Raw genomic sequence first — 13258 nt, 5'->3', positions numbered from 1 at the left:
AGCTCAACATTAATCAATTAGCCAAGTCATGGCAACTAGGGTACATTAATGCCAAATGGTCCGTTCGACTGTAACACACGTTCATATATCGCAGTTCAGCCTAGGATTAGATGGATTAGTTACAGTGCGAAGATAAATAACAAATAAGAGTTTAAGCAGATTATATTATATAACGGGTGCTTTGTATGCTTAATAAAAATTTACTGGATCCAGTCTCTCGAAGTATTCATAAATATCTTTAAGATATCCACTATAATGTGTCAAATTTATAATAATTTATTTTTATTTAAAAATTTCATTAAATGACCTTTCACCCACAATTTAGTTTTGTTCTTCACCGTTTTCTAACGTCTAATGGCAACTAAAGAATTTAATTTGCTCATAGGTCAAAGTCAAAGCATTTCTAATTTCACGCCCCAAGCGAATCGAGTACTCCATTTCTCTCTGCTCTGCTTTTTAGTATAAATAAATAGTATTCTGTATTTATTCACATTTCAATGTGCAATTTGCCGCAACCTCTGCAGATTATGTTTCCAGGAGCAACATGTTCGCTTTGGGCCGCCGGCTGATTTAGGTATCGTAGAAGGCGAATCGATATTTGATAAATATGAAAAAAAAAAAGAAATGTAAAAAATAACGAAGCAAACACTTTGACATCATGGAAATGTTTTAGCTGCTTGTGACATTCGAAACGAAACGGCAAAGTTCCTTATTGCAGTTTTCATCTAAAAACATTGTCTGAAAGTCAAGGTCAACGTTTAGGAATTTAAAATATGTCAACAAATAAGTATACAAAAATTATTATACATTTTGTTTTAATATTGGAATTTTTTGATTGAGCTGCTTTGGACACAGGCGCAGCTGACGCATGAATTTAATTAAATCGCGTTTATAAATAGCGCGGGGGCAGAGCGAACTGTGCCAGCCAAATTGAATTATATAATTAGCTATTGACCTCAAGCAGCCAGGCCAGCTATGTATGAGCCCAGCTCGATTTCTCAAAAACCGCCGAGAAATGCAGGCTCGAGATTGAAATCGTTCTATATATACAATGTATATACATATACGTATTTATTCTTGTGGTATCAGGGCGCTTACACGCTTAATCGAATTTGGCGAGAGTTCCCTTCGGTTTCCATTAGCCGTTGGTAATGGATGATTTTCCAATTACCGGCCTGCCAGTTTTTCGTCAAGCCAACGGGGCGTATGCGTGTTGTCGACCCAATCGCACACACATTCGTCATACGCAGCGTTGTACGCGGCGTGCGTACGCGCGGGTGAATGTCGTCTGTGTGTGTGTGTGTGTGTGCGCTGAGGGTGTATGTGTACGGCACCCAAAATGCAAATTGACGATGATTGCCTGGGATTTTCTTGTGGTTTTGTGGTTTTGACAAATTGCCCGCTTTCTCCGTTTGTCACTGTTGAAGATGCTGCTAAACATTTCGTTCGGGCATTCCCAATGGTTACACTTGCGTTTTTATTAAAGTGTGCGTGCGTGGGCGTGCTTATGTATTCGTTTACCACGTCTGCCTCTTCTTGTTTTTGTTTTTGAGTTGGCCTCGTTATACATTCTTGCCAGCAGCATCAATTCGAAACGACCAAATCCCGCAAATATGAAAAACTGCTGCGCTGCCACAAACTCTGCGCATTGTATCTAGCCATAGGGCCACTTGTGGCCAACTGTGCTGAGTATTGCCTGCGGCAGCCAGCAGAGCGTTTCGTATACACTGAACTATAACAGTTTGTTGACGAGTACAGCACCGCCCCCTCCCGCCCCTTGCTTGCCTTGCCATGTGGCCCATAGGAAGCTGAGCTTCGATTCATATGAAACGGCGCGCAGCCAGTTTTCAAGCCAATCAACTGTTGACCGTTCGACTAGTGGGAACAGCTAAATTATTCTACCTTGTTGGGGAATATTAACAATGCTCGGACGAAGAGTGTAATACTTGGAAAAAGTTGTACCATATTGATGCAGTTCTGCTCTGTGATTCGCATGAACTTAACTCAGATTAAGAGGTTTACGTTTACTTGTACAAGTGTGTGGGTGTGTGTGTGTGAGTCGGTATGCATGCAAATACGTATTCCATGCAAGTTTGTGTACGTAAGAATGCATGCAAATATTTATACGTGTATGTATGTATATATGAATGCCTATATGAATGCATGCAATTATGTATATGTATAGGTATGTTTATATATATCCATACCTCATTATGCATAACGTTGATTTATATGCTCAAAAATAGCTACACATAATTGAAACAAATAATGTTGACAAATTAATAAGTTATTATTAAGCTTGACCATTATATTATTAAATTAATAGTTTAAATGTTAATGTCAACGCGTTGTCATTTAATATTAACCATTTTTTTCCTTACTTAAAAATTATCAAATTAATTTTCGCATGCAAATATATTATATGTATGTATATATATAAAAAAAAGTAATTATTGTAAAAGCCACACACAATCACACTAAGCACACAAGAATATGAATGCAATTTGCCTGTAATAAAATTGTTTAAAATATATGTTTGCCAACATGGGCTGGCACTTAGCTAGATACTGGCACGGCCAGCCCTGCGTTTCGGTGCACATAATTTTGCACTTAAATGCAGCTGTTGATTGACACATGGCTCAAATTGAATTAAGTTTTCGCTATAAACTTTATGGCCCAGCCAAACTGGAGACATAAAACAAAAATGGAAACGCCTCGCTACAACTCGGCGAGCCGGCAGACCGGCTAACGGTAGACCTCGATATACATGACTATGCACACACACACACACACACATCATATGCGAACGTATTTTGAGTATGTGCGCCCACCCACGCACGCATCCATCGAAGCTGGCGCAGCTGCCTTTCAACTGAGATGGAATTTCGAATGGGCCAAGATGCTTTTCGCCCAGTTTTTCAATCCGTCAAAGAGCTGCTCTGTGCCTTGCCTGCGCATTAGGCTAATGTTTTCATCAGGAATTGATGGCTATGGCTGTTTGGTGATTTAATTAGTGGTACCTATTAGCTGTTTACTTTCTAGATTAATCTAATGAGTACTTTCACGACTGCCAATGGGCGACTTTAGTCGTCCACAGACCAGTTTTATCAATTAGTGGGGCATTTTCGGCTAGCGTGAAAAGCGTGAAAATGTTAACGCAATCGCTCAAAGTAGACTGGGACATAAATTTTCGGGACATTACATAATTAAATGGCTTATTGTAGGTGGAGGACGGCGCACCACCGTGCGAGCCGAGTTGGCGTGTGCGCTGCGCTGCGCGGTGCGCTGCCTTCAATTACTTAAAATTCTGAAGTGCAGCTGTAATTGAACATTGTCACGCTTGCCGCAGGAAGTGGCAACGGGAATGCTAACTGACCAACAAGCAACGGCACTCGTTGGCCAGGCCTAGCATGGCCAAAAAATAAAATAATTATAAATAATAGTGTTGCTGTTGTTGTTGTTGTTGTTGTTGTTGCTATTGGTGTTGCTGCTGTTGTTGGTATATGCTGAACAGTTATTGCTGTGGCGCGCGCGACAGTGCCGGCAATAAGTCAACAACCTTTTTGGCCAACTCGCCAATTTACGCACGTACAATTTGTCGCTGGCGTCGCCTGCCTCCCTCCTACCTCCTCCCTCCTTCGGGCCGCATTCGTCAGTGTTGCTTTGCTGGCTTGATTTGTGGGCCGTCTACACTTGGGTCAAGCAATACGAAATGAAAACTTTTAGGTGCGATTTTCTTTTTCGTTTTTCGTTTTTCTTTTTTGCTGGCCCTCTGCTTGACACCTCTCGCGTTCTCCCCCCTTTTATTTTTTCAGTTAGTCAGGCAGCCACGCCTTGGCGATTTTGCTGCACACGCCACCCATTAATTTATATTGTAATAATTTTGCTCTTCAGTGCAGTGAGCGAGTCAAATTTTCCGATGCTTTCGTCTGGAAAATGCGAGAGGGTCCAGTGGTCCAGCTCAACCAAAAGTTACTGACTTCACGCCGAGTATAAATTGTAATTTTGTTACGATTTTGGCTTTTGACATTTTCTCTAACTTTTATTTTAATATATATATTTTTTCTTTGTATATTTGTGTGTCAGGTTTCTTTATGCTCTTTGGCATCTATTTGGGCTAAGCCCTTCTAATGTAACCATAACTTTTGCCAAAAAAAAAAGAGCACAAATTTACGTGACTTTCATCTCAATGACAATCGCTTAGCTTAGTGGACCGGCATCCGCGCTCCAGTCCGAGTCGGAGTCCTTTTTTGTTGCTCCCGACAGCTATTTGATTTCCACGCCCTTTCAATTTGAATATTAACACACAGCGAGAGATATTGTTAAAGTGTTGCCTCCGAGGGCTTTGCTTAGATATCAGATAGAGACATTGAAGTGAACAAATTTTCAAAGTTTAGTTTATTTATTTCCCAGCTTTTTCGTTTACGGCCCGAGGGAACTTTGACCAGCACGTGTGCGTTGTATAAATACATATATATCTTTGAAAATTCCAATATATCTACTGTCTATATATATTTGTATATATTTGTATATGTATTATGTACATTTATATCATTTTGGTTTCTATTTCTTTCGAAATATTCAGAGGCATACGCATACGCGTTGTTACCTGATATTGATTTTGCTTAGTTTGCATGCGGGATTTATGAAATATTCATATCAAAATATGGCTAGAAACATGTGTTTTTTTTTTTTTTCTAACACATGCGCACACCCTCACGCACCTACCCCCGTACGTACTATCACATATGTATGCTAGCAGGGGTGGCATAAAATACCATAGCAGGCATTCCCACCGGGCTGGCCGGGTCAGTGACTATCGTTGTGGTTGGTGATTTAATGTGGTACAGTGGTACAGTGCACATTGAATGTAAATTACCCTAAAACGTCAAATTGATATTTCAATTCAATAGAAATATAGCAATAAGCATGGCTTGACATTCGACGTCTTTATTCTTGGGGCGGGCCATGCTGATTAATAGGCAATGGCCCGGAAAGGCTAAACAATTTCCGTGATTGATGGCCTCTTTCTGTTTGACCCAATAAGCGTTCCAATAGCGCTGCTTGTAAAACTGTCTACAAAAGTATGTACGACATTCATTTCTAGGCCCAAAACTGTCAACTTTCTTGTGTTCAATGGCTCTGGGCGGCAAGTAGAGCTGGCTCGAATTAAAGGCAACGCCAAATTAGAATTTAGAACAATGGAAATGTCGTTAGCACTTTGCTCCCCTTACCACTTGTAAGAATTTCGCTATGGCAACAAATGTCTGTCCGTCGTGTCCATAGCTTGAAGTCAGCCGTGTTTGTTGGCCAATTAAAACAGCAAAATGATAATAAAAACAAACAAAAAATGTTAAGCGCGATAGACCGCACTCTAAATACACTTGCATAGAATTAGGGAAAATCGATTTCAAAAAAATTAAAATTTAATATAAATAATAAAAAATATTTTATTAAAATTGTTAGATAATTAAATGAGAACTAGAAATATAAAAGTAAATAAATTATATTCTTTTATTATTATTATTATTTATTCTATTATTAATATGGTATAGTAGCTCTCATAGCAAAATAAATAAGTTTTCTGCAATCTATGGGAATTCCATCTAATGGACTAGTTCACATCGCACTGGACAGATATATCCTTGTCCACTTGACTGCTGATAGTGTTTGCGGAAGCGAAGAGACCTTTTATGAAAGCATTTGTTTCACTCTACAAAAAGGGCGCGCGCAAAGCCAAGCAAATAAATAAACAAGCCAATGAGCGGACGGTTGGATAAATGGACGAATGGACAGACTGTTGAGACTGCTAAGCTAAACAAAGCACAAGAACAACAACAACAACAACAACAACAACAACAGGCGCAGCAACAGCAACGTCGATTGTGGCAATCATGGCTTCAATGACAACCCTGACAAGCAGTGCAATGTCGATTAACTGTTATTTAGCCAGCGCTTAAAATGGCTGCCAAGCCATTTCCGCTGCGCGCTCGCCAACTGCCAATGAAGTTGGCCCGGCCCCTCCGCCCCTGCTGCTCATGTTGTTGTTGCTGTTCATCGTTGAGCGCACAGCAAAGTACATGAAAGTACAAATTGACGATTTGTTTGATTTTGGCGCCAAAGGTAGAAATCTGTGCGGCGAGCGGGCGGCGTCTTGTTGGGCTATAATTTAACGCACGAATGGCTCAGCTAAGAGCTGTAAAAAAAAGACATAACTGAAACACTTTTGAGCCCCAAATAAATGCCAACCCTTAAAAGCCCTTAATACAAACTTGTCTTCTGCTCGTTGTTGTTGTTGCCAAAGCTGTGCCGTATTCAATTTGCTCTGCTAGCCGTTGTCCCTTTGGGGGTTAGCCACGGCTCGACTTGGCCGCACGGTCCAACGTTTATTAAGTAATAAATGCTTTGCAATTCCTAAGGCTTAGCTCGGTGGATTTATTTTCGTGTCCCAGGCCAGCAAAACATTTCAGTCCCAGCATTGTGAGGATGGGAAGAGTAACAGGTGCTGCTGCCAAGGCTGCTGCTGCTGCTGCCAAGGCTGCTTCTGCTGCTGCCAAGGCTGCTTCTGTTGCTGCTGCTGCCCTGTTTGGTTAACAGCAACAAATGACACAAATTTCTAGCTGTCGTTTTGGTTAGCGACAGTGGCAAAGTGTCAGCGCTGTGAGAAATGAAGCAACCTTGTGGCAAGCAGCAAACATAAGGCACCAGGCACCAGGCACCGACCACTGGCCACTGGGCACCCCACTGGTGGGATATTTCTTTTGTGGTGCGAAACATTGTGGCAGCTGCCTCAGTTACTTTATTATCTGTGCATGGGGGTCGTATTTCATTGCCATCTCTTTCAGCTGCAGGCACGTGAAACAATGTGCAAATGACAATCTTTGCCATTTCACGTTGCGCCCACAAAAATATTTATGCCCACCGGTTGAGAGTCAATTTGAATTTTATGCGCTCGAGTTATTGTTTTTCGAATGCTTGCCAAATTGTGGCCGAATTATGCATGGATCTGTGCAACAGTCAGCCGATTGCTATGCATCTGGCTGTGCCGCACCTGGCGTATACGTAATGGAGCGCATGCATATTACGCATACGCCGCCGTTGGACAAACGAGAATTCCACTGAATCGAAACTGAATTCGATTACGGTCGTTGCGGGCTAAATAAAAGATAAATAGAATTTTCAAACATTTCTGGTAAACGACTGACACGAAATGGCCGGATATGGCTCAATTATGGATAGACTAATAATAGCCACGGTTGAGATTTCAATGATGCCACACATTCGCACGCCTTGCATTAATTATCGACAATTATCGGTTGCCTTGGCTTTATGTGTTACACAAGCCCGTCAGGCTACACATGCCGCATGCCACATGCCACATGTCACATGTCACATGCCACATGGCACATTGGCCACAATTAGGCAGGGCAGTCGTAAGCTGAGCTAATAGCTGCCGGATGGCATAAACTAAATACCAACGATATTCATTTACGCCGAACGGGAAAGTTAATGGGAAGCTTTGCATATGTGAAGCCCGAAGGACATCGCCAATCCCTTGTGGCGGGCAGAGCCGGTGAATGGTGGGTCGCGCAGCTGCTAATAATTATGCAAATGTCCGACGAGCGGCCGCAACGCAACACTTGTCAAGTCGCTCGCAGCGTTTATCATTGTCGAATCGAAGTTTGATTGTGGCAACACACAAAGACACACACACACTCATACACACACACACGCGCAGGCGTAAATGTTCGTTTAGGCCAGTTTATATTTCATTTAATTTAGCTCGCACTCCGTGAGCATGCACCGGAAGCACATTCTCGTTTTTGTCGCGAAACTGCACAGCGAGCGGGCTGCTGAAAGGGCTCTTTGCCCGGCCGCATGCAAATTGAAAATTAATTAAAACTAATAATGTATTTGATGTGTGCTAACTGTGTGCCGCCGCCGTCCTGCTGGCCGCTTCCGCTGTGCGAGCCGCCAACTGGGGCTGACTTTAAATTAAAGAGCCAAAGCCAAAGCAGCGGAGCTCTCAGCTCCCAACGCCAGCCATGGCAACGGGGCGCGTTCGGGCCGAAGCCTTTGTAAAAGTTTTTATCTGAAACGGAAAGAAACGGGAGACCCTTGAAACCAATGCGCTGTCACAGGGGCTGTTAGAATGGTGACATGCCAGCGAAACAGATAAGAGACAAAATTGCAACGCGAACTAAGCCGACTACCGGATGCCCTGTAATAAGTATCGACTCACTGTAAAGTGCTTAGGCAAAATATCAAATCAGCCCAGCTGTCTATAAATGGAATACATATAAATAATTTATCGCATATTTAAGCCACTCTTGTGGGAAATTCATGTATTGCGCCTCCTTCCAACAAATTCATTATTTATGCCGGGTGTCTGATTCAACTCGTATTCCAGTTTAGTCGCAAATTATTCTCAAATATTCTAAGCTTTGTCCTTGCCACAGCTTCCGGACCGTGTGCCACGGACGGCCCTCGACAAATCATATTTAGCATGGTAATTATTTATCTGTGTGCGCTGTGCCCTGCGCCGGGCACATTTCAACACTAGAGCGGAGCTCCGGCTAACAGCTCTGCTTGGCATCATTAAAATCATAAATCTAATGGACAAGCAGCTGGCAACTGCAGCTGTATATATATTGCTTGAATTATGGTCGTTCTTATTCTTTCTGCTATTCTTTTCTTCTCTCTCTTCTTCTTCTTCTTCTTTTCGTGTCCTTCAAGATTTACTTCTCTTAAATTTTTGGTGGCTGTTGACAGTCTGTCTGCTGGCAGGAAATGTTTTAAATATTAACATAATTCTGTTTATCCGTTTGGCCTGCAAGGAATGTCTGAGGATAGGTCAGCTCAGACATGCTTGTATATATTTCATCGAGCTGTCCGTACGTAAAGACGCATATTAATTGAATTTAAGTAGCTTAGTTCAATCAATTTGGGTTCTTCATTCCACTCGAAGAGTTATATATACTTATTGGCCAGCTGCTAGGTTTTTGTTTATTTGATCAAAAGTTGCCAACTACAAAAGATATCTAAGCTGCTGCGCAAAGCGGATTTAATAGAGCCAGTTAATTTAGAAAATTCATGAATTTCATTTGATTATATTTAATGAAGGAATACACTTCAGATTCAGTTTTAGAACTCAGTTCTGCCTGCAATGCCAATCAAATTCCATTTGGCTCACAATTTTCGACTCTAATTAGCTTGAGCTGGAAACGCACAACATCAAAGCGTGCAACAATTTGCTGCCTGCTGCTGCTGCTGCTGTTCCTTGTTATGGTTGTGGTTGGTGCACAGGTGTTCGATAGGGCCCCACAGTTGCAGAGTTAAGGCCAGCTGATAAGCATCGGCTTAATTAGTTGGGCTATTTGCATAGCCGAGGGCGTACAATCAAAAACATGCGTACAGCTATTTATTTAGGCCCAGCTCAAAAGCCGGCAACACCCACCCACACACACACACACACACACAGACTCACACACATTTAGTGATTAAAAAAAGTAAAATGTAATAAACGCGTGACCGAATGGTCCGTCCGTCCATCAAGCTGGGTGAAAATTTATGACTATTAAGCTTAGCCATTGTTTGATGTTTGCTGGCTAAAAGGAGCCGGCTTAATGGCTTATTCTGATTATTAATCCATAGCGGGACGGCAATTACCACGATACTCAACTATTGCAGGCGACAAGCCAGCCTAAATTTCAACATTACCAGCAACAGCAGCAGCAGCAGCAACAGCAACAACAACAGCAACAACAATAACAACAACAGCAGCAACAGCAGCCGTGGCTGTGTGGCATACAACATGACGTCGTCTCCACCAATAAAACATACCAAAAGAGCCACAGAATGAAGGCGCCAACTGTGCGTATGAGTGTGAGTGTGTGAGGGCGTCTGTTTGTGCATGTGTATGTGTGTGTCTGTGGTTTGAGCAGGTGTGCGCACTATGATTGCCCCTGGAAGCATGCAACATGCTTTAACTCAGCAAAAGCCACTCGCCACTCGACTGGGACTTGCGGTGGAGCGCGCCTGCGAGTTTACACATACATGTACATACATATACATATATATACATACATATGCATGCGTGTGTATATTTTTGTGGTTCTGGCTGACGGCTTGACGTTTGTTGATTTTGTAGTACTAATAAAATACACGCGCTCAGCGTCAGCGTCAGCGTCAACGCTCGAATGCAGATAAAAAATATAATTAAAAATTGTTGCTGCTGATGTGTGTTGCTGCTGTGTGTTGCTGCTGTGTGTTGCTGCTGATGTGTGTTGCTGCATAATTTGCACAAGGGCAGAGAAAACGCTGTTTGGCTTTTTATGCCCACTGCGTGACTGCGACGCTGCTACATGTATTAACAATATACCACATACGCTGTGGCTCTTCTCCTACTCGCTCTCTCCTTTCTCACTTCTCCTTTCGTGGGTGTGCTTTACGACTCTGCTATAAAGCTAATACACAATTTTGGTTTGGTTTTGCATGTCGAGAACGTCCTTGGCCTTGCGCTGCCTATAACTGCATACTTAAGATGGGGTTCAGACCTAAAACTAGCTGCAGCTGGCATTTGGCCAGTGGATTAAACAACTTTTGTTTTCATATACTTTTTTTTTTGTATTTTTAATGACCCACAGGGACATTGCTAGCCTGTGAAACTTTATTGTTTGGCTTTGCAATGGAGCTCAGCTTTTATTTTAAATCAAATTAAACAGTTCTATTTACTTTAGCAAGGATTAAGCTATACGCTTAATGTTTAGTTGAGTAAAGTTAAGAGAACTGCCTGAACAGCTGCATAGCTTGAAATGATGATGCTGCAATGAATGCAGCTCAGCATCTTAACTTAGTAATCTATGCAATTCATTTTGGGTTTAAAGTGGATTAAAATGAATTCTTTGTATGACTAAAACATTTTAGTTTATAGACTTTGCAAACTTACAATTATTGCTCTATCTAGAGATCTATGAGGCAGCTATAATGAATCCATGATTTTATTTCATGCGCCGTTCACTCAGTACTCAATGCTCATTTAGCTCAGCTGCACTTGACTTAATTGAAAAGGTTATTTAATTGGCACTTGCATTTCGCTTCATCGATTGGCATTTGGTTTAGTTTTGACACACTTTTAATTGCCTGACTAAACCAGCACAGCACAACAATAAACCATTTGCTAAATTGCATAGTTTGTCTTATCCAAATTGTCAACTGTGTCTAACTACTAATTACTACTAAACGTATTCATTTCATTTTTTTTTTTTCTATTTTTCTTTTGTTGCATTGGAAAACCAAAAACGTTTTGAAAATCCATACCAAAATTAAAAAAAAAAACAAAAAAAAAAAACTTTAACATTTTTATCGACTAATAACAAACTATTTGTGTGTTCTTTTTTCTTTGTCTCTTTTCATCAATAACCACTTTTGTGCTGTTGTTTTCATGCTCACACACAACAACAACACACGCCCACTCACGCACATACACACACACACCCACACACATACACACCATATGTGCTGTCAACTTTTTGCTATGGCTCTATCGCTCGCTCTATTTAACTAATAACACCACCACCACCACCACAACCACTTGTGACAAAATGTTATTTAACCCATTTTGTAATGTGTTTTTAATTGTCCAACTAACTTTTAACTAACAATTTAACTAAACTACGTCTGTGCGTAATTCTGTTATGTCCCGTTCCGTGGCCCGCAACCAAACCACAATTACAACAACAAACATTACCATTAACAACAACACCATCATTATAAACACCACCAACAACAACAACTACAACAACAACAACAACTACAGGCTCTTGCGCGCTGAATTGTATGCGCTGAGGTGCAAGGTCGTTGGTGAAGCAGGAGTGCAGTCACAGCCAATGCCACTCGATGCCACACAACAACAACAAGAACAACAACAACAAGACCCTAACCAACAACAGCAAACAATGCTAGAACAACAACAACAGCTTGAACACAACAACCACAAAAATCTACACAACGACCTGAGTCGCCACTGTGCCCGCTGCACCACCGAACTGGGCCGCATCACCAACCGCGGCGCTCCCTGTCGCGTCTGCAAGCTGCGCGTGTGCAAAGCCTGTCGAGTCCATCACGCATTGGACTGGGTGTGCGTTGTGTGCCACAAGCAACTGTAAGTCTCTCTCTCTCTCTCTCTCTCTCTCTCTCTCTCTGTCTGTCTCTCTTTCTGTCTCTCTCTGTCTCTTTCTCTCTCTCTCTCTCTCTCTTTCTTTCTTTTTTTAATGTCTCTAACTATGTGTCACACTCATCTAAACAAAATACTCTTAACTCTACGCTCCACACACGCATACTAACTAACAATATTTCATATATGTGGTATCTCTGTGTGTGTGTGTGTGTGTCTGTATCTTCATATCTGTATGTGTGTCTGTCTAATGCGCTCTTGACCTTGAAAGTTTGAGATTTATATATATTATATGATAATATATTAATTTACATTTAACTGCCTCAGTTTTATTTTGCCATTGCCCTGAAAACTGTGCTACATAAAACTATCTGCACATAAATTAAAATATTTTGTTTAGAAAATTTATGTTGCTCTAAGTTACTGTTAAACAAGCTTAATGCCTCAATCTATGTTCCATAAAAATAGTACTAAATATATTATTATTGGCTCGTCAGAAATCCTATTTGATGTCTCTACTCTTAGGTATTCCAACTGGTTCTCCTAGCAAATAAGTGAAGCTGACTGTGAAGTTTCATTGTTGCAATCGAATTGTGTGCGGTCTATAACAAAACTGTCACACGATGCGTTCATAGATAAAATTCCATAAAATGGCTTTGCATGCGGACGCCCGAGCTGCCAAACGGTTCACCGATTGCCCCACTCAGAGACTCTGGGATAGCTGATGCGATGCATAATTTATGAGGCGACATTTTCTGACATTTCAGCAGTATTTTTGGCTGCTCCTGTTGCAATCAAAAACTACTGCTGCCTGCGTGCGGCTGCGTTCTGCGTATTGCTTTCGTTCGCTTTCATTTCATACGTTTCGATTGCACTGCATTTTTGATCACTTTGTAATCAAATGCGACATTTAGAATGCCTTTGTTCCACGCAGGACTCACAACAAAATTTGATATTCAATTTTCATTGGATGCGAGGCAAAAACTACAACAATGTTGCAACTCTTCTTTGTTGCAACAACCCGACTCGCCTTTGTTGCCTTTATTGCGTCAATGTCAATTCTCAATTTTTAAGTCCTGCCCA

General features: G+C 41.4%; 1 protein-coding gene across 8 annotated transcripts in view; it reads left to right on the top strand.

Moving 5' to 3' along the window:
* btsz (bitesize) overlaps window positions 1-13258 on the top strand; it is a 72962-nt gene that overhangs the window by 35453 nt on the left and 24251 nt on the right. For 6 of the 8 annotated variants that reach the window (XM_089476311.1, XM_018015439.2, XM_089476310.1 and 3 more), the window contains one exon: window positions 11819-12163. The exons of the other annotated variants lie outside the window; for them this stretch is intronic. In XM_089476311.1, coding sequence (XP_089332437.1) covers window positions 11819-12163 — 345 coding nt within the window. The remainder of the gene's footprint in view (window positions 1-11818; window positions 12164-13258) is intronic. 8 annotated transcript variants of the gene reach the window in all.

Source organism: Drosophila arizonae, chromosome 2 (genome assembly GCF_054131065.1).
Source record: "Drosophila arizonae isolate 15081-1271.41 chromosome 2, UAZ_ARI_1.0, whole genome shotgun sequence".
Taxonomy (NCBI): Eukaryota; Metazoa; Arthropoda; class Insecta; order Diptera; family Drosophilidae; genus Drosophila; species Drosophila arizonae.
Note: the sequence above shows the minus strand (reverse complement) of the source record. Positions and strands in the feature narration are given on the sequence as shown.